Consider the following 22,645-nt stretch of genomic DNA (forward strand, 5'->3'; position numbering starts at 1 on the left):
CCTCCCAAAATCCATTCCAGATTCTTATCTGAGCATGCAACCTGGCAGGCCACAGGAAAAGGGGGGGACGAATGAGAGCGCGCCCCCTCCTGAACCGTACCAGGTCACATGCCCTCAAAATGGGGAGGGTGCTTTGGGGTCCCCCAAAGCACCTTGTCCCTATGTTGATGGGGACAAGGTCTTCACCCCCACAGCCCTTGCCTGGTGGTTGTGGGGGTCTACCCATACCGAAGGGCCTGGTATGGACCAGGGGGGGGGGCAACGCTGTTTGTTCAACGATTTTTTATGTATATTGCCAGGATCCGGCAATACATTACAGCCATGAGCAATTTTGAAATTACATTTTTTTCCTTTAGAAATGTAATTTTGCTGCAGTACTGTTATAAACATGGAAAAGATGTGCTACTTTACAGGCAGACTAAGGGGACCCCACAGGCACGATATTTAAAGAAATATTTCATTTTTTTTTGTTGCACTTTAAGCATTATTAAAATCACTGCTCCTGAAAAAACTGCCATTTTAAAAACTTTTTTGCATTATACATGTCCCCTTGGGCAGTACCCGGGTCCCCAAACACTTTTTATGGCAATAACTTTCATATAAGCCTTTAAAATTAACACTTTTGATTTTTTTACGTTTGTGTCCCATAGACTTTACCGATGTTTGCATGTTCACACAAATATTTTGTCTGTTTCGCATGTTCTGGTGTGAACCGAACCGGGGGGTGTTCGGCTCATCCCTAGTCCTGGGCTCAAATCCAGATCTTGACAATGAATCTCTATCAATGGGGACGGCTGTGCAAGGGGAGATTTTTCCTCACTTTAGAGAGATTTTCTCTTACTACTTGTGTCTCTGCAACAGGAAGTTAAGGGAAAATATCTGCTTGGGAGACTGACATTAGAGGGCCGTTACACTGTGCTTGTGCAGCCAGCAATGAAGAGACAAGGATCCACGCTGTAGATATCTTCAGCCATGGCTTATGAAGAGGAAAAACAATATTAATATGACAAGGTTTTCAAGTCTGTATGATCTCTATTTTCCTTGAAAATGTTGAGAAAGAGGCAGGAAGGGAACTTTAAAAGATACTTTTTTACTGTTTTTATATCTACTCTAAGCCCATAATAATGTGATAATACCTTTTTCCTAGTGTTTGGAAGGAACATGGCAGTGCCAAAAAGTGAAAATGTTTATGTGGAATCTTTTCGGTCGAGAACAGGTAAGTGTACTCTAAAATAACTATATGCCTACCAACTGATTACCTCCTAACTGAATTATGCAAGAATACTCTATAGACATCTTATAGGTAGTTATTTTGGACTATTCCAAGCAACAAGTATTCAACCAGTGAAGTGCCAATGGCACCCAGGAAAAACTGTAACTGTGCTAAAGTTATAAAATGCAATTAATGTTATTAATGCTATAATATTATAGCTTTATATTATAAAAGATTTTTCAGGACACTGAGGGCTTCTGGTCAAAATTGCAGCATGTTTATGTGATAGATAACCAATTTACGGTACTTGCAACAGAAAGCAAAAAAGGGGAGGGTACAAACAAGTTACTTTCTAGGCTCATTCCTGCTGGTTAGCAGTTTGTGTCAATTAAAACCTTGTTTTTTAAAGTTAATAAAAGCAATAACCCACATTTGGATATGTGAGAGCTGCAAAGCCCTATCAAAGCACTTCTGTCAGAATGCATCCTATGCTTAAAGCGGAGTTCCAGTCCCCCAAATACTTTTTTTTTAAAACACTGCTCCGTACTTGTGTAAACATATACAGCAACATTTAGAACATGTCATATGTGTGGTCCTTGTAGTTTATGTTAAAATATTTGAATACAAACCAGATCTCGGAAGCAGGGAGGTTCCATGTCAGCTGTGGGCATCTGAAGCCCTCTTCTCTTCATTTTAGGGATTTGGTGCAGCTAACTACTCATCCTACACCTCCCGATCTCACGCCTGCGCAGTAATGCTGGTAATGCCGGTCTGGAAATAAAGCATGATTTTGTCACTAGGCGATTCGCAAAAACTCCTGGGATACATGACGCCTCTGTCCCCGGAGTCCTTGCAAATCGTCTGGTGACGAAATCACCTAGGTGGCCGCAGCCAGAAGTGCTGCTAAAATCACAAGCAAGAATGTATTGACTTAAAAAAAATTGCCATTGTTAAGAGCATTCTTAATGGCCATGAGATACATTGCACTTGTAAAAAATGGGTGGAACTCTGCTTTAACCAGGAGAGGACCAAAATTCGGATATACACAGAATTAACTAATGGCATAACTTATCAGGTGGTTACCCCTAGCCATTTCGAAAAAGGTACTGTGATCCATGACAGGATTATTTGTTGCTGTTAGTTATGACTGTTTTTTGTTTTAATTTTAAGCATCAAGTGTTAAGTTGAAGAGAGACCGCCATCAGTCAAGTGTCTATGACCCATTTGTTGGCATGAAGACTCCAGGTCAACGGGAATTAATTACTTTACAAGAACGTGTAAAACTAGGTATGATCTCCGTGGATGAAGCAGTACTTGAATTTAAAGAGTGGCAATTAAATCAAAAGAGAAGATCTGACTCCTTCAGGTACCAGCAGGTATGTATTGACATAAATCAAAACTATTACTATGGATGATCGATGACCACAAACATTAGTTATACAACACAACACAAGTTACACAACACAAACACAGTTAGGAGTTCAGACCATCCTTACTGCAATTACCAATCTACAACATCATCTGTTGCTTAGTAGTCACTACACAGCACGATTATTTCCAGCAATGGTTATTTTAAGTTACTAGCTAGTGAATCTTAGGCCTAGTGTGACTGTCCTAAAAAAGCCTTTACAGGTAATGGTATCTATATCGAATCAGTCAGTTTGCCAAAACAGAGCAAAGTGACAAGTTCTTTTGAGAGGAAACTACATGATCCATTGACACTTACCTTTGTTTTGTATTCCCTACCACTCCGTTTGCCTGCAGGAACACTGAGTCTAACCCTGTCATGTTACTCAGTGTTGGAGCTTACACAAGTTTAATGGACTTATCCCCTGCCTCAAAGGACAGAATTCGGGCCTGGTGACCCAGGCCCAAGCATTGTATCCTAGGTAAGGGGAAAGGGTCACATTCTCCCCCATATCAAGAAATACCAGGTAATTTTCAGTGCTTCCTCAGGTTCACAGTATGGGACCCTTTCACAACAGCACAACCCCATACAGTTAATTTATTTCTTTACTCTACACGGACAAAGTACAAGTTCACTTTAAATGTCACTTATAGGTATACTGACTTTTTAGCTGGTTAGTAGATTGTTTAGAATCCTTTCCCCAGTAGTTACACATGGTCACAGTCAATCTTTGGCTCAGTGAACAGTCCAGGGGATTTCTTTTTGGTGTTTTTTTTTTTTTTTTTTGGTAAACTTGGATGGGGTTACAGAATTGAGTGGGATACTCCAAAACGATGTACAAATAAGAGGACACATATTTTCTATATCCTGTAGTAAATTTGAGGAGATTAATCTTCCTCTTGTGGAAAGTCCAAGCAAAGTCCTTTCAATGGGAATTAAATAGACTATGCTCCTTAGGACACTGGACATTGTGTCCCCCTTTATACACACAGCTGACTCTAATGCCACGTACACACGAGCGGACTTCTCGTCGGACTGAACTGCAAAGGACTTTTCAAATGGCGTTCCGACGGAGTTCCGACGAAACAGACTTGCCTACACATGATCCCACCAAAGTCCGATCGTTTCAAACGTGATGACGTACGACCGGACTAGAAAAGGAAGTTCAATAGCTAGTAGCCAATAACTGCCCTTGCGTCGTTTTCGGTCAGTCAGACTAGCATACAGACAAACTTTTTTTCGATAGGAATCAAGTCCGTCGGAAAGATTTGAAACATGTTTTATTTCTAAGGTCTGTCAGATTTTTCGACAGAAAAGGTCTGATGAAGCCCACACACGATCGGAATATCCGACGGATTCGTTCCGTTTGACCTTTTCTGTTGGAAAGTCCGCTCGTATGTACGCGGCATATGTCTTGAAGGATAGCCTTATCCCACAGTCTCTAGGATCTCTCTCTCCAGTTTGTACTCACAAATGACCTTGGAAAATTGGTTGCCTCCTTCCAATGTCCTTGCGTCACCTTCTGCTTGTGATACCAGACTAGATCCTCAGAATACAGTCCCTCAGTAAGCAGAAGTTTCTGCAGCTTCCAGCAAAGCAGGCTTCCGGTTAGCCCACCTAAGGCCGCAAGCACCCTGCAGGCACATGGAAGGATGGCCTAAGGTGGGAAAGCAGCCCCCCTTAGGCTGTGATCTCCTTCTAAGAAAAAAGACCCCAATGCTCTGTGTCTTAGAATATTTATGCAGGCTCCCAGCAACAATCTGGGCAACCTTCCCCAGGGATTGGCCAGGGCTGTATGAATATTTAGTTTCTGATTAGACTCTTTCTGCCCACTATTTTCCAGAGCCTTCTGGACTAATCAAGGGGAAGCAGTCAATCCTGGAACTACTGAAACATAGAACAGACCAAAACAAAACAATCAACACAGCTTCATCTGCTCCATCTAGTGGACACAATTTGGTATATTTTCTTATTGAGGTACTTCAGAAGCCTATACTACATTTTGGCCACTAGACGGAGCTGATGATACAAGAATTATTCTATTAGAAAACATTTGGTCAAATTGTATTCAACTTTCATGATTAGTTCTGACACTTGTGCAACAAATCTTTTAAAAATAGACTGTACAGTGTGCATGATACCATTTCATTACATGCATTTATATGTGTTTAGCAATGTCCTATAGATATATAATAATGCATAGTATTGTGTGTCTTAGGCCTAATTCACATGGATATGATAACAATGATTTTAGACATTTAGATGCATTCAATGCATTTAGAAAAAGTAGAAATCTTTGCTTCCAAGGGCAGATCAGATGGTCTAAATGCATGTAAGTGCATGTACTTTTAATTGCGGAAATCATTATCCCACATTAATTTCTCCTGTGTTTAAATAAAACAATAGCATGAGGCTCCTGTGAGCCTGAGGGCTTAAACTTCCTATTTCTGCTCTAAATCAAATAATATGTGGTTCTAGAACTTCCTATTTAGTACAGTTCTGACAGGCCTGGTATCGAGAACTCACTTTAACGAACACTAAGCAACATTTGCAACTAAGCATCTAAAATAGGCAAATTTTAAAACCCAATTTAGCTTCAGAAAAAAATAACCCTTTGTGTGAGTTGATTGGATCATCTCTTTTACAGTCAAGAATTAATAATATTAGGAGCATAGTGCAGCTACTTCTCCCCAGCATATTAGGCTGGCCATACAGTTGAATTTTAAATTTAGGAACATCGTTTGATTTAGTAATTGTTAATGGGGTCAAATCGATGTTCATTTTCAACCACAGTGACAAGAAAATTCAAAGGAGCAGGATAAAAGTTTTTTCTTGAATGAATTCCTAACAGTGTATGTGATCTTTATTTGGGAAATTATATTAATTCCAAAATCAAAAGTTAAATGCAAACAACATTTTGAAGTACATTAGAATGTAATTTGTTAGGTCGTCAAATGTACACAGAATTTTAATACAAATGTTCATACAAATATTTATACATATATTTGTTTGAAAATCTAGTGTATGGCCAGCTTTACAGCAGAGCATGTCTAAGGTTAAAAAAAATCTCTGCTCATATGATGATTGAAAAGCTCAATCTTTTCCATATAACTATTACTGTTTATTGTTGTTGCTTTTAGGAAAACCTTAGAAGATTACGAGACAGTATTAACAGGAGGCGGGATGAAAATAAAAAAACTAAGAATTCAGGTATCTTTTTTTTTTTTTTTTGCATCCATATGGTTTCAAAATCAATGTGGCATTTTTCTTTAGCAAAGATAAAATAATTTTTTTTTTCCACTTTTCTGTTTGTAATAAATAAAACAGGGACTCTGATATTCCAGGATTCTAGTTTAAGGTGTATCTAAAACTAAAAACAAAAATGTTATATATTACAGCTTACCAGTCCTTAGATGTGGTGGCTGCATGAGTTTCATTTTCAAGCTTTCTTTCCTTTATTTTCACCTGGTGATCCTGTTAGTAACACATGTCCTGCCATCCTAGTATAGGAAGTATGTTAAGACTACAGAAACCCCCCTTTCCTTATCACCATAACATAGGGGGAGGTGATCTGTAGTCCAGTAGATTCCTGGCAGTGTCAACAGGTATTTTTTTGCAATTGTTGAACAATTGTATATTTACAGACGAAAAGGAAGCAAATAAGAGAAGTTCACTCTAAAACTTAACTGCAAGCTAATATTTTAATAAAACCTGTTACTTCAGTTGAGTAATTATTAATAAATCATTTTTTCACAGGCTGCCAATATACTCTGTCTTCTCTTTATTTTTAACTCCAACTCAGGCTAAAAAGATTTTATTTTGAATATAGCAAGAAAGGGTTAGAGCCTTTGTTAAGTAGTCTTGCTGTATGTGCCCTTATTGGGGAAATCTCTCCTTAATTTTTGTTGACATGGGAATTGATGGCAAATCTGTCCAATGAGGACACAGAAAATATACACAATTTGTTGTAGAGTTGGCAAAGGTTTAGAACTTCTTACATTTTTTTTTTTGCTTTGTCCTTCTGTCCTGTTGATAAATGATTCCCCTATTTTTAGTTCTAGTGTCACAGGCAAAAATGACAAAAATGATTGCTCTTCTACAATCTATCTAAAACCAAAGAAAATGCTAGAAGCCGACCTTAGCTTTGCGAGAGAACCCATAAACAGTACCCTGCTTTAACCAGTCACTGGCTTAAGCTGGACATACATTGATTATATTGTTTCAATCTTTTCAATCGCCAGTGGTCTAAACAAAAAACTGAACAGAATCCCCTGTCCACGCAATCAAGGGGGTGGTGGGAAAATATTCTTACAGCGGGGACTCCTCCATTGGTAGAATACAACTGGCTGTAATGCTGATCGAACAAAAAGCAGCTGATTTTTGATCCATCTATGACCATCTTTAGGTTTCTCTGGGCAAATAGTCATCAGAAAGTTTGGTAAACCTTGTTTCATTGTTATTGTGTTCTTTGTGATTAACTGGTGCTTGAAGTGGATGCACTTAGTTCTTCTCTTTAGACTAAACAACAACTTCCATGGATCTGAGTCATGCGTTGCCATGTTATGGGCAAACCAGTCACCAAAACCCTAGCAACAAATTACACTGTGCTTCCTTGCCCTAAAGGGTCTTTGGTTGTCATGGTGCTGGTGACCAGCCTACCCACACCATGACAACTTGATGCTGATCCAGGGCAAACTTCTCGGAGCACCGAAACACTGTTCTAAAGAGAATAATGCAGAGTTCTTTTCAGACACTGTCTCTGATTGTAAATTGGAGCAGATTGGATTGATGGAGGGGGAAAAGAGAGGGGAGGAGTTACTGCTACAACTCATTCTTGTTTGTGTGCAAATTTCAGCTCTGGGTAATGAGCTCTGTAACTAATAAGTTTTTACAGCAACATGGCTGCATATCAAGCAAGCTAGCAAGTATAACTAAATGCAAAACGTTTGTTTTGGGTACGGCTGTCTGATGTCCTCTTTAGGGAGATTTACTCTCCTTAATGAAAATCCCAAATTGGGTTGTCCCCAGGGGAGGAAAAAATGTTCTAATGAGGACACTAATTCTGGTGATCCTGGTGACAACCAGGGATTTCCTCACTTTGCCGGGATTTTCTCACTTTGCAGGGATTTCCTCTTGCTTCCTGTTTAGGTGATGGGATAGGAAGTGAAGGGAAATCTCTACAATGGTACACAGATGACAAAAAACTGACATGATTTATAACCCTTCCCATCTCTATCCAAAATGAAAAACAAATTGCCTTTAGTTCTAGATTAAAGGGTTAGTTCACCTATACAAAAAATAATGCCTATCCTGGTAAGGGGTGCCTGTAGATAAAAACAAACTGTGCAGCTCTGACTAAAGTTGAATACTGCCCTTGTCATAGATGACATAGACGTACCTCCTGAAGCCTGACTGAAATACTCTCAGGACATTGCTAGGACGTTGCTAAGTGAAGACTAGTCATTACTGCTTACCTCCACCATCACAGGAGTGAGCTTTTTCTCTAATTTAAGCCCCCTCACATGCTCTTTCTCTCCCCTGATGCAGTAGTTGTGAGCTCAGCATTTAGGAGCTCACTCCTGTAATTTTTATTACCATTATTATTATTATTATAATACAGGATTTATATAGCGCCAGGGGTTTACGCAGCGCTTTACAATAAAAGGGAGACAATACAGTTATAGTACAATAAAATACAAGAGAATTAAGAGGGCCCTGCTCAGAAGAGCTTACAATCTAATAGGGTGGAACAGGTGGTACAAAAGGTTGTAACTGTGGGGAATGAGCTGATGGAAGTGGTAAAAGATATTAAATGGAGGCTTGATAGGCTTCCCTGAAGAGATGAGTTTTCAGGGAATGTCTGAAGGTAGCAAGAGTAAGAGATAGCTGGACAGGTTGAGGTAGCGAGTTCCAGAGGGTGGGAGAGGCTCTGGAGAAATCCTGGAGACAAGCATGGGAGGAGGAGACAAGGGAGCTTGAGAGTAGGAGGTCTTGGGAGGAGCAGAGAGTACAGTTTTTGGAGACAAGATTTGGTTATGTAGCTCAGAGCAAAGTTGTGAATGGCTTTGTATGACGTTGGTAATATTTTGAATTTAATTCATTGGGCGATTGGGAGCCAGTGTAGGGATTGGAGGAGAGGGTTGGCAGACACTGAACGGTTGGTAAGGTGGATAAGGCTGTCAGCAGCATTTATGATAGACTAAGGAGGGGATAGCCTATGGGGAGGCAAGCCAATGAGAAGGGAGTTGAAATAGTCAAGGCGAGAGATAACAAGGGAGTGAAGGAGGAGCTTGGTGGTTTTATTTGTTAAAAAGGGGCGTATTTTAGAGATGTTACGGAGGTGAATTCTAAAAACTTTTGACAACGATTGGATTTGAGGCTGAAAGGACAGGTCAGAGTCTAGGATTACACCTAGTACCCTGGCATGAGGGGAGGGACTGATGGTTGAATTGTTGATTTTGATGGAAAAATCATGGAGGGGGGCACAGGCGGGGGGAATATTATTAGCTTGGTTTTAGAGAGATTTAGTTTAAGGAAGTGGTGTGACATCCATGCTGATATGTCAGTTAAGTTATTTAGTAATGCGAGGAGACTGAAGGAATGAGGAGTAGACAGATAGATTTGGGTATCATCGGCATATAAATGGTATTGGAAGCCATGGGCGGTTATCAAGTGACCAGGGGAGGCGGTGTAGATAGAGAAGAGAAGGGGTCCAAGAACAGAGGCTTGTGGGACCCCCACAGAAAGGGGCAATGGAAAGGAGGAGACAAAGTTGTAGGTAACACTGAAGAAGCGCTGTGATAGGTAGGAGAACCAGGATAGGGAAGAATCTTGGAGGCCAAGGGAATGGAGTTTATTGACAAGGAGCGGGTGGTCAACAGTATCAAAGGCTGGGGAGAGGTCAAGTAGTAGGAGTTTGGAGTAGTGGCTGTTGGTTTTAGCAGTTAGTAGATCATTAGTGAGTTTTAGTAAGGCAGTTTCCATGGAGTGCTGCAAGCGAAAGCCAGACTGTAAGGGGTCAAGAAGGTTATTTTCACTGATGTAGGAGCTAAGATGGTTGTAGACTAAGCGTTTTAGAAGTTTAGAATTGAATGGGAGCAATGAGATGGGTCTTAAGTTGTTCAGGTTGGTGGGGTCCAGTGAGGTCTTTTTAAGTATGGGAGTGATCTGTGCATGTTTTAGAGGGGGGGGGGAAGGTGCCACTAGAGAGGGAGAGATTGAAGATGTGAGTGAGGGAGTATAGGATAGAAGAAGAGGATGACCGTAGTAGTTGTCACGGAACAGGATCCAGGGGACAATTGGTTAGGTGGGCATCTGAGAAAAGTTTTGTAACGTCTTCAGAAGTAGCCAGTTCAAAAGAGGAGTATGTTGACTGTGCTGTTAGGCAAGGTATGTTGGGTGGGGAAGATGTACGCACAGTGGAGGTGTCTTCACGAATTGCATCAATCTTGTTATTGAAGTGATTGTCAATCTCTTGGGCAGTGAGTGAGTTAGTGGGTAGAGGGGGTGGGGGACGAAGCAGAGAGTTAAAGGTTGAGAAGAGCCGATGGGGACTGGATGACAAGGTATTAATAAGAGAGACAAAGTAGGCTTGTTTGGCAGCGTGGAGGCAGGAATTGTATTTTAGAAGGGTAGATTTATATAGGATGAAGTCCTGCTGGCATTTGGTTTTAAGCCACAGTCGTTCAAGAGCACCACAATGTCTCTTGAGATTTCTAGTGTTGTCAGTTTGCCAGAGTTGTAATGGTCAGGGCCTGATTCTGCGTGTAGTTAGAGGAGCAAGCGCATCCAGTGATGATGAGAGTGAAATGTTTTAGACAGAGGTGGCCAGGTCAGAACAGGACAGGGGAGAGATTATGTCATGTGGGTGGTCTGTAGCAGAATAGAGAAGAGAAGGGGTAAAGTGGCGAAGGTTCCTACAAGTAATCGTTTGCTGCTTGGAGGGATGGGTAGTTGACGGCAAGGATACAGTGAAACTAATGAAGTTGTGATCAGAGAGAGGAAAGGGGGTGTTGGTAAGGTTGCCAGAATTGCAGAGATGGGAGAATACAAGGTCGAGGGTATTACCATTGGAGTGAGTGGAAGTATGTGTCCATTGGGTTAGGTCAAAAGATGAGGTTAAGTTGAGAAGTTGAGCTGTAGCTGGGCTGTTAACATTGACAGGAATGTTGAAGTCATCAAGAATGATAATGGATATTTCAGAGAAGAGAAAGTAGGGTAGCCAGGCAGCGAAGTCTTAAAAAAAGCGCAATACTGGTCCAGGAGGCAGATAAATTGTTGCAATCCTCAGAGAAATGGGAGAAAACAGAAGAATACAGTGTACCTTGAAAGAAGAGAGGAATAGAGAGGGAGGGATAGAAAGGACTTGAAAGGTGCTTTGTGGGGATAGAAGGAATCCAACTCCACCTCCTTTCTGTCCGTTGCGTCTGGGGGAGTGAGTCCAGTGGATGTCACCATGGGAGAGGGCAGCAGGAGAAGCCGAGTCAAAATTTTGAAGCTAGGTTTCAGTTATGGTGAGTTAAAGCCATGAGAGATGAAAAGGTCAAGATCGAGTGGGCGTTCCAAAGGGCACATAAGGTTGGGGGGCTGGTTTGTAGAAGAAGGGGGATAGGAATTAAACTGAGCAGATTGCGTTTGTTGCCAGAGGAGGAGGGGGTGTCGGATATGTGGTTTGCAGTTAGAAAATGGAGGACCAGGAGAAATGTCACCTGAGACTAGGAGAAGGAGGGTGAGGAAGGTAAGATGGGAGTGGGATGTTATTGTGAGCACATGTCTACCTGCCCTGGTGATTAGGTCAGCATGTGTGTGCGGCAATTGCAGGAGATGATGGGTGCAGTAGTAGGGAGAGGGTAGGAGTGAGGGTGATATGTGCATGCTGCAGGGTAGAGAAGAGGGGTAAAGTAAGGATAATTTGAGGATAGAAGACAGCGTTGTGAGAAGGAAGAAAAGAAGGAGCATGTTAGTGAGTAGAGAGTGGGAATCTGACTTCATATAAATTAAATGTCAAATGCTGGTTTGCTTGCTGTCTTTCCAGAGTGGAGCAGAGTTCTTGATGTATCTTCATCCAGCTTTAGTTATCCTTCTTTCGTTAAACTGGGGCGGTGAAACTGCGCACCACTTGTGACAGAGACACTCAGGAAAGAGCCATAGTGTCTGTGCCTCCCCTTAGGCCTCTTTAAATTTATAGGGAGAATGAGTGGGCATGCATTTATCAATTGATCATTATAGGGTCTGATTTGAGACACATGATTATCGGAGAGGGGAGGGCCTATACCAGACCAGCCACAAACACGGGCTAGGGTTGAAAAGCTAATTAACTCTCTTGATCACTCAAGCCAAATGGGGTTGAGAATCAATCACCAGTATTGTTGCTATTGCAGTGTGTGTTATAGAGCTAGCATTAAATATGGAAGTTTAAAGATATGACAGCAGAAGACCAAAAATGAATAGCGGATAGTGGAGGTGAGATGTAATGACTAGGCCTCACTTAGCATCATCATAACAATGTCCTGGGATTATTCCAGTCAGGCTTCATGAGATAAGTAAAAGGCCCACACCTATAGCAAGGGAATCATTCACCTTTGGTCAAAGCTGCACAGTTTGTTTTTATCTACAGATACCATTATTTGCATAGCAAACATTACGTGCAGAGAAAATATATGTAAAACGTGTGAGTAAATCACAAACGTGCACCCATCAGTTATGTAAGTCACACAATGTTACTAAACACACATGACAAAAACTATATTACAAAAATAAATAGTGCTTGATACCGTCCACATTAAAGTGCTTGGTGCTGCGTACAAGCCAAGTCCAAACTAAAAATAGTGCGATCTTTTTCTAAACAAAATTTGTGAATTGCACTGCACATCTGTGAAACTCAGGCACTCCCTGGGTGTCCCAGCTTTTACCCACACTCACCAAATTTAATTGACCTTGGCTCCTGATGACGTCCTTGATTACTAGATGCATTAAATGGGACATCATTTCCACTCTTTAGAGCACACACTGAGGTACCTGGCTTTATGACATGTGATGTATGTCTACTCTGAATGTAAGTACATTGGTTTTTAAGCTTTTATCTTTTTTCTAAAAATGGTTTACACTATGGAAACTCTCCTTTTTTTTCCCCGTTTGCTACCTTTTTTGTGATGATGTGAGCAACTGGGTTCTGGGGCAGATATTCAGGGAGAGATGTACTAGACATTAGGATTACCTTCCCCAGGAAGTCTGTTAAGCGTGGTTTGACTCACTTGTTGCAAGGGTCATTTAAATCTGGTAAGTGTGGGTAGGAGCTGGGGGCACCCAGGGAGTGCACAAATTTCACAGATGTGCTGTGCAATTCTCAGACTTTGTTTAGAAAAAGTTGGAACTATTTTTGGGTTGGACTTGGCTTGTACACAGCATAGAGCACTTTGTAATATATTTTTTGTCATGTGTGTATAGTAATGGTGAGTGATTAAAGCTAGGTATGCACTATCAGTTTTTTTTTTCATTCAACCCAGCTGGCTGAACGAAAAAAACGGAGGAGCATGCTGTACTTACTATCCGGTGTTAGCACAGCGATCTCCCTGCTAAGCTATTGTGTTATAACAGGGGGACTGCCCCCATGCCACAACACACTGGTCAGCGCTTGCAGCTATTGGCTGAGAGCGCTGATCAGATGCCGATCAGCAGATGTTTTTCAGTCATGCCCCTTCAACAGACAGGCTGCCATACACATGGGCCGAATGTCAGTCGGTTTCTGTTAAACCAAACGATACCGGCCGATATTCGGCCAGTGTGGATTTTACATAATTGATGGGTGTGTTTTTGTGATTTACTCTTTACTCTTGCGTCTTACATATATTTTTTCTGCATGTATTGTTTGCACAAATTGTCATGATTGTTTCATTTTGCACAGTAGCATTGTAACTTTCTTTTGATCTTTAGTTTGAATGCTTAGGCAATTCACAGCAGCAGCCACTTATGGATACGTTTTCTGGGTAGCGCAGGAGGTATTATCACTTTTATTCTAAGCAAACAGTCTAGGCCATGGTGACATGGTTTGGGCTGCCTGGTGCAATGTGGGTGTTTTACACTATAGGAGACTTTTTCCAATTAGACCTTATCAGTGAGATAGTGGGGTCGGCAGTACAGTGAACAGCGAACATTATGGGGTGTTCGCGGAAAATTTGAGCGCCGCGGAATGCCCCATAATGTGAGATCGCAGTGCATTGCTGTATGATGATTGGCCAAAGCATGCACCTGACCTGCATGCTTTGGCCAATCACAGCGTGCTCTGCTGAGAGAGACATAATCGGCCAAAGGCAAGGTGCCTTTGGCCAATCATGGCTCAAGGGGACTAAGTCCACGCCCCACACTATACAAGGCTGCTTACAGAGCGGCCGTGTGTAGTGTTGTTGGCATGGACAGAATGATAGCTTGAGTTAGATTAAGCAGGCAGGTTATTCAGTTAGTGGCAGTGTATTTGAAATATATATATATATATATATATATATATATATATATATATATATATATATATATATATATACAGTGGGGACGGAAAGTATTCAGACCCCCTTAAATTTTTCGCTCTTTGTTATATTGCAGTCATTTGCTAAAATCATGTAAGTTCGTTTTTTTTCCTCATTAATGTACTCACAGCACCCCATATTGACAGAAAAACACAGAATTGTTGACATTATTGCAGATTTATTAAAAAAGAAAAAGTGAAATATCACATGGTCCTAAGTATTCAGACCCTTTGCTCAGTATTTAGTAGAAGCACCCTTTTGATCTAATACAGCCATGAGTCTTTTTGGGAATGATGCAACAAGTTTTTCACACCTGGATTTGGGGATCCCCTGCATTCCTCCTTGCATATCCTCTCCAGTTCTGTCAGGTTGGATGGTAAACGTTGGTGGACAGCCATTTTTAGGTCTCTCTCGAGATGCTCAATTGGGTTTAAGTCAGGGCTCTGGCTGGGCCATTCAAGAACAGTCACGGAGTTGTTGTGAAGCTAATCCTTCGTTATTTTAGCCGTGTGCTTAGGGTCATTGTCTTGTTGGAAGGTAAACCTTCAGCCCAGTCTGAGGTCCTGAGCACTCTGGAGAAGGTTTTCGTCCAGGATATCCCTGTACATGGCCGCATTCATCTTTCCCTCGATTGCAGCCAGTCGTCCTGTCCCTGCAGCTGAAAAACACCCCCACAGCATAATGCTGCCATCACCATGCTTCACTGTTGGGACTGTATTGGACAGGTGACGAGCAGTGCCTGGTTTTCTCTACACATACCGCTTATAATTAAGGCCAAAAAATTCTATCTTGGTCTCATCAGACCAGAGAATCTTATTTCTCACCATCTTGGAGTCCTTTGGGTGTTTTTTTTAGCAAACTTCATGCGGGCTTTCATGTGTCTTGCACTGAGGAGAGGCTTCCGTCGGGCCACTCTGCCATAAAGCCCTGACTGGTGGAGGGCTGCAGTGATGGTTGACTTTCTACAACTTTCTCCCATCTTCCGACTGCATCTCTGGAGTTCAGCCACAGTGATCTTTGTGTTCTTCTTTACCTCTCTCACCAAGGCTATTCTCCCCCGATAGCTCAGTTTGTCCGGACGGCCAGCTCTAGGAAGGGTTCTGGTCATCCCAAATGTCTTCCATTTAATGATTATGGATGCCACTGTGCTTTTAGGTACCTTAAGTGCAACAGAAATTTTTTTGTAACCTTGGCCAGATCTGCGCCTTACCACAATTCTGTCTCTGAGCTCTTCAGGCAGTTCCTTTGACCTCATGATTCTCATTTGCTCTGACATGCACTGTGAGCTGTAAGCTCTTATATAGACAGGTGTGTGGCTTTCTTAATTAAGTCCAATCAGTATAATCAAACACAGCTGGACTCAAATGAACGTGTAGAACCATCTCAAGGATGATCAGAAGAAATGGACAGCACCTGAGTTAAATATATGAGTGTCACAGCAAAGGGTCTGAATACTTAGGACCATGTGAAATTTCAGTTTTTTGTTTTTTTTTGTTTTTTTTAATAAATCTGCAAAAATGTCAACAATTCTGTGTTTTTCTGTCAATATGGGGTGCTGTGTGTACATTAACGAGGAAAAAAATGAACTTAAATGATTTTAAATGGCTGCAATGTAACAAAGAGTGAAAAATTTAAGGGGGTCTGAATACTTTCCATCCCCACTGTATATATATACAGTCAGTCTAATATATATATATATATATATATATATATATATATATATATATATATATATATACCTGAGGGTATATCTCTCCTCAGATCAAAAAATTTTATACAACCTTAATTATGCCTCCATAATAGCTGGGATAATGGGGGACTTGAAGAAATGGACAAGACAATATCTAACATGGTTTGTAAGAGTGAGCGCTATTAAAATGTGCATATTACCCAGAATTATTTACATATTGCATACAGTTCCGATTAAATTACCAGGGACCTTTTTTAAACAGAAACAGAAGGCCTTTGTAGCATTTGTGTGGAATGATAAACGACCAAGGTTATCCTATGATAACCTTAGACCTATAGAGTTTACGCCTCTATGCTTCCTATTCCATGGAACGCCTGGTTCCATTAAAGCCTATGGGAGGAGCATCACACCACACCTATTGAATGCTGCTAAAATATTAATCCCCGGATATTGGAAACAGACTGCCTGCCCAACATTAGAGGATTGGAATAAGGAGGTAAATCGGATAATGGAAGCTGAGAGGTGGACTCAAGTAATGAAAGATCAAAAAGGGGAATTTGAGAAGACAGGATGGATACAGTGTGTACCTGAGATGGGCTGAAAGAGACGAGACATGGAATGGGAGGGCACGGGGTGTAGTAGACCCATGGGGACCCTAGTATAGCTGCTTGTGGTTCTAGCCATAGAGGAATAAAGAGTCAATTATGAACCTTGAATGGGATTGACCAATGTGTTTGTTTTTTTTTTATTTTTTTCTCTTTTGGTACTCTGACAGGGTGGAGTGAAACGCCTTCCCCTAATGAGAGAAGAGAGAGAGTGAGTCAAGTCAAAGTAGTGAGGGGAAGGAGGGGAAGGATGGGAAGGATGGGAAGGGGGGGGGGGGCAGGCTAAGGAGTAGGGAGATCACGGGTAGACCACAGGGGAGGAGGGATTTAATATTCAAAATGGAAAAATGATAGAGATTGTATATGTCACCATAAGGCATACACAATTTAAAAAAAAAAAATTTTGGTGGAGTTATGGGGGTGTCACTTAAAGTTGGGGGAGGAGTAAGAGGCTTGTCTACATATAAATACAGTTGATAATATTTTAACACATGATACAACTATTATATATTTTTGTTTTGTTTTGTTTTGACAAAATGGCCATCAGTGGCCTTTTATATTACACGAGGTTTGGTAGAGAGGGAATCAACACTTTTTTTTTTTTCTCTTTGGTGGAGTTATGGGGTTGTCATTTAAAGTTGGGGGAGGAGCAGGTCAAGAGGGTTGTTTACATATAAATACAGTTGATAACATTTTAACACACACAGTGGTGTAGTGGGTAGCACTCTCGCCTAGCAGTAAAAAGGGTCGCTGGTTTGAATCCCAACCAAGACACTACCGGCTTGGAGTTTGCATGTTCTCCCTGTGCCTGTGTGGGTTTCCTCCGGGTAACCGGGTTTCCTCTCACACTTCAAAGACATGCTGGTAGGTTAAGTGGCTTCTGTCTAAATTGGCCCTAGTATATGAATGTGAGTTAGAGACGTTAGATTGTAAGCTCCTTGAGGGTAGGGACCGATGTGAATATACAATGTATATGTAAAGCACTGCGTCAATTGATGGCGCTATATAAGTACCTTAAATAATGATAACACAGGATACAATTTTTTTTTTCTCTCTTATTTTGACATAATGGCCATTAGCGGCCTCTTATATTACACGAGGTTTTGTGTAGAGAGGGAAACAACACTTTTTTTTATCCCCCTCTCCTTTGGTGGAGTTATGGGGTTGTCACTTAAAGTTGGGGGAGGAGCAGGTCAAGAGGGTTGTTTACATTTAAATACAGTTGATAACATTTTAACACACAATACAATTATTTTTTTTGTTTTTTTGGTTTTTTTTTTCCTTATTTTGATATAATGGCTTATACTACACAAGGTTTTGGTAGAGAGGGAAACAACACTTTTTTTTTTTTTTTTCCCTTTTTTTTTTTTCTTTCTTTCTCCTTGTGACACAGAAGGGAATAGTAGGACTGTACAGGACTCAAAGTAGAAGGAATGGAGTGGAAGGGGGAAGGGATGGAGTAGATCTATAACCCAGGGATGGTTGAGAGGAGAGAAGAGGAGGAGGAGAGAACTGAAGAGTACTTTACTTTTTTTTTTTTTTTTTTTTTTTTCTTCTTTGTTTTGTTTTGTCTCTTTAGGGAGGGGGGAAGGTAGTATAATTGGTAAATTTTTGACAAGATAATTTAGTATTCTTTTTTTTGCAAGGTGTTTATTTGGGTGTTCTTAAAGTCAGGGCTCTGGCTGGGCCATTCAAGAACAGTCGAGTTGAGATGTTGTGAAGCTACTCCTTCATTATTTTAGCTGTGTGCTTAGGGTCATTGTCTTGTTGGAAGGTAAACCTTCAGCCAAGTCTGAGGTCCTGAGCACTCTGGAGAAGGTTTTCGTCCAGGATATCCCTGTACTTGGCCGAATTCATCTTTCCCTTGATTGCAACCAGTCGTCCTGCAGCTGGAAAACACCCCCCAGCATAATGCTGCCACCACCATGCTTCACTGTTGGGACTGTATTGGACAGGTGATGAGCAGTGCTTGGTTTTCACCAAACATACCGCTTAGAATTAAGGCCAAAAAATTTTATCTTGGTCTCATCAGACCAGAGAATCTTATTTCTCACCATCTTGGAGTCCTTCAGGTGTTTTTTTAGCAAACTCCATGCGGCTTTCATGTGTCTTGCACTGAGGAGAGGCTTCCGTCGGGCCACTCTGCCATAAAGCCCCGACTGGTGGAGGGCTGCGGTGATGGTTGACTTTCTACAACTTTCTCCCATCTCCCGACTGCATCTCTGGAGTTCAGCCACAGTGATCTTTGGGTTCTTCTTTACCTCTCTCACCAAGGCTCTTCTCCCCCGGTAGCTCAGTTTGGCCAGTCGGCCAGCTCTAGGAAGGGTTCTGGTCATCCCAAACGTCTTCCATTTAAGGATTATGGAGGCCACTGTGCTCTTAGGAACCTTAAGTGCAGCAGAATTTTTTTGTAACCTTGACCAGATCTGTGCCTTGCCAAAATTCTGTCTCTGAGCTCTTCAGGCAGTTCCTTTGACCTCATGATTCTCATTTGCTCTGACATGCACTGTGAGCTGTAAGGTCTTATATGGACAGGTGTGTGGCTTACCTAATAAAGTCCAATCAGTATAATCAAACACAGCTGGAGTCAAATGAAGGTGTGGAACCATCTCAAGGATGATCAGAAGAAATGGACAGCACCTGAGTTAAATATATGAGTGTCACAGCAAAGGGTCTGAATACTTAGGACCATGTGATATTTCAGTTTTTTTTTATTTTAATAAATCTGCAAAAATGTCAACAATTCTGTGTTTTTCTGTCAATATGGGGTGCTGTGTGTACATTAACGAAGAAAAAAATGAACTTAAATGATTTTAGCAAATGGCTGCAATATAACAAAGAGTGAAAAATGTAAGGGGGTCTGAATACTTTCCGTCCCCGCTGTGTATAAATATAAATATATACAGTCAGTCTAGTATATATATATATATATATATATATATATATATACTCTGCATTTAGCATAGACTATATATTCCGTGTTTACTCTATATTCAGTCACTGCAGGCACTGTATATATATACTCTGCTGCATCCAGTGTAGCCTATATCTACAGTGAATTCCGTGGTGTACTGTTTCTAATACACTTCAGGGGGTGTATAAATATACAGTTGTGCTCATAAGTTTACATACCCTGGCAGAATTTATGATTTCTTGGTCATTTTTCAGAGAATATGAATGATAACACAAAAATATTTTTCTTTCACTCATGGTTAGTGTTTGGCTGAAGCCATTTATTATCAATCAACTGTGTTTACTCTTTTAAAATCATAATGGCAACAGAAACTACCCAAATGATCCTGATAAAAAGTTTACATACCCCAGTTCTTAATACCATGTATTGCCCCCTTTAACATCAATGACAGCTTGAAGTCTTTTATGGTATTTGTGGATGAGGCTCTTTATCTTCTCAGATGGTAAATCTGCCCATTCCCCTTGGCAAAAAGCCTCCAGTTCATGTAAATTCTTAGGCTGTCATTGGCAATGCTGTAGCAGCTGCACATACAGCAGAGGGCCATCAATGAGTGCCTGGCACCAGGACAGGGTCAGGGTAACTTGGCTTCTTTTTGCCACGCCAATGGCTATTCAGCAAGGATGCATGCACTGTCCTGTCACCATTTGAGGGGACCAAAAGGATGGTGGGCAGCGACAATGCATGCATCAGTGACACTGTCCCTCTAGTCTTCCTGCTGGAGCACACACTTCGTGGAATCATGGACAGAGCTGTTGAGGCAGAACAACGGGAGGAAGAGGAGGACATCCTTTCCTCTCAAGGCCCCCTTTATCCAGATAGCATTCCTGCGACACACACAGGAAGAAGAGGAGGAGGATTGTGTCAGCATGGATGTAGAGGATAACATTCAGCAGCAGTCTTCAAGGTATGGTTTTCAATCCCCAGAAACCCAAGGAGTTGTACGTGGCTCGGAGGAGGATCATCCTTAGTGACCCAGAGGACTCAGAATCGAATGCCTCTGCAAACTTATGCAACATGGCCTCCCTGATTCTGCAAAGCCTGTGAAAGGACCCTAGGATTCGTGGTATCAAGGAGAGGGATCATTACTGGCTGGCAACCCTTCTTGATCCATGTTAGAAGAGTAAGGTTGCAGAACTGATCCTGCCTTTGCAGAGGGAGCAGAGGATAAAACATCTTCAGGAGGCCTTGAAGAAAGTTTTGTGCAATGCATTTCCAGACCCTGGGAGGTCACCATTTACTGGTGCTAGACAATGTGTTGCTGAGGCTTCGTTCAGTCAGAGGAAGAGCGGTGGAGAAGGTGGCCGGCTGACCGATGCCTTTAAACAATTTTTCAGTCCTCAGCTCCAAGGTCTGATCGGTTCAAGCAACCATCGCCAGCGTCTGCATTATATGGTGCAGGAATATCTAGGGGCAATAGCAGACTTGGAGACCTTTCCAACAGAGCATCCACTGGGTTACTGGGTCTTGAGGATAGACCACTGGCCAGAACTTGCTCAATATGCAATTGAGCTTCTGGCCTGTCCTGCATCCAGCGTGATTTCTGAACGCACATTCAGTGCTGCTGGAGGGTTTGTAACAGATCAAAGAGTGCACCTGTCTTGGATCAGCAGCTATCAAGCACCCGATGCTGATGTAACTGATTGAATTTGCTATGGATCTGGGATCCCTTGAAGACTGCTTATGCTGACTATCCTATTCTTCCTCAATCTTGATGATTTTAGCTTCCAACAATATTTTTTGGTTTAGGACACCACCACCACCACTACCCAAGGCCCAATTTTTCTGCCCCTGTTTAACAGTGGCATGCAATTACACTTTTTGATATAATATTTCACAGCAGGGCCCATTCTTTCGCCCAACAAGAGGTAACTGTGAGGGCTTACAGTGTTGTGGCACCACCACCACCCAAGGCCCAATTTTTATGCCCCTGTTTAACAGGGGCATGTAATTACAATTTTTGATATAATATTTCACAGCAGGGCCTATTCCTGCACCCAATAAGAGTATCTGTGAGGAGTTACAGTGTTGTGGCACCACCACCACCCAAAGCCCAATTTTTCTGCCCCTGTTTAACAGGGGAATGTAATTACAATTTTTGATACAATATTTCAACGCAGGGCCCGTTCCTGCACCCAGCAAGAGTAACTGCGAGAGCTTACAGTGTTCTGGCACCACCAAAACCAAAGGCCCATTTTTTCTGCCCCTGTTTAACAGAGCCATGTAATTACAATTTTTGATATAATATTTCACAGCAGGGCCCATTCCTGCCCCCCAACAAGAGTAACTGTGAGGGCTTACAGTGTTCTGGTACCACCAACACCTAAGGCCAGTTTTTCTGCAGAGTATATAGGGCAGGCTGTATAGTATATATACTGCTATTCAGAGTATATAGTGCCTGGGGGCCTGGGAGACCCCCACGCCATTTTTTTTTAAATGTTGGTGCGGGGTTCCCCTTAATTACTTCAGGCCTGGAAGGATTTTCCCCCTTCCCGACCAGGCCATTTTTTGCGATATGGCACTGCGTCGCTTTAACTGACAATTGCGCGGTCGTGCGTCATTGTATCCAAACAAAATTTATGTCCTTTTTTCCCCACAAATAGAGCTTTCTTTTGGTGGTATTTGATCACCTCTGTGGTTTTTATTTTTTGCGCTATAAACAAGAAAAGAGTGACAATTTTGCAAAAAACATAATATTTTGCCTACACAGTGGCTAAATTGACAGCGAGGACTATCAGCTTTGCAGTCTGCACATCCGCATGAGAAGTGTTGGAATCAGGGCTTTTTTTCTCAAACAATAGGTGCTGGAACACAACCACGACACCCCCAAAACCCCTCCTCCCACACACATCCTCCAAATCACATCAAATAGTGGGTGTGGTCAATCAAATTTCACGAACAGTAGGAGGGTCTTAAAGGGGCATTAAATACCAGGATTGCATTACATACAGAGTGCAGAGTTCAGGGGGGGTTACACACAGAGTGCAGAGCTGTCACTTGTAAACACAGAAACTGGACTTCTGTGTTCACAAGTGATTGTGGTGAGCAGGCCCGCCCAAGGGTCTGAGCCAGAGGTGGTAGAACTGAGTTCCACCAAGTTCCCCCTGAAAAAAAAGCCCTGGTTGGAATCCTTAATCAATGCCACTGCTGGGATTGTTAAACTGAAACATCATGTCTCATATATGTGCAGTTTGAACTTTAGCAATTTCCAAGGACTGGTTTCCCCTTAGATTAAGCAG

General features: G+C 41.7%; 1 protein-coding gene across 1 annotated transcript in view; it reads left to right on the plus strand.

The window, feature by feature from the left end:
• The window catches only part of PIK3AP1 (phosphoinositide-3-kinase adaptor protein 1), a 212,025-nt gene that overhangs the window by 147,799 nt on the left and 41,581 nt on the right, over nt 1–22,645 (plus strand). The window contains exons 11-13 of the mRNA XM_073596509.1: nt 1,148–1,216; nt 2,384–2,589; nt 5,762–5,831. Coding sequence (XP_073452610.1) covers nt 1,148–1,216; nt 2,384–2,589; nt 5,762–5,831 — 345 coding nt within the window. The remainder of the gene's footprint in view (nt 1–1,147; nt 1,217–2,383; nt 2,590–5,761; nt 5,832–22,645) is intronic.

Source organism: Aquarana catesbeiana, linkage group LG08, assembly GCF_042186555.1.
Source record: "Aquarana catesbeiana isolate 2022-GZ linkage group LG08, ASM4218655v1, whole genome shotgun sequence".
Taxonomy (NCBI): domain Eukaryota; kingdom Metazoa; phylum Chordata; class Amphibia; order Anura; family Ranidae; genus Aquarana; species Aquarana catesbeiana.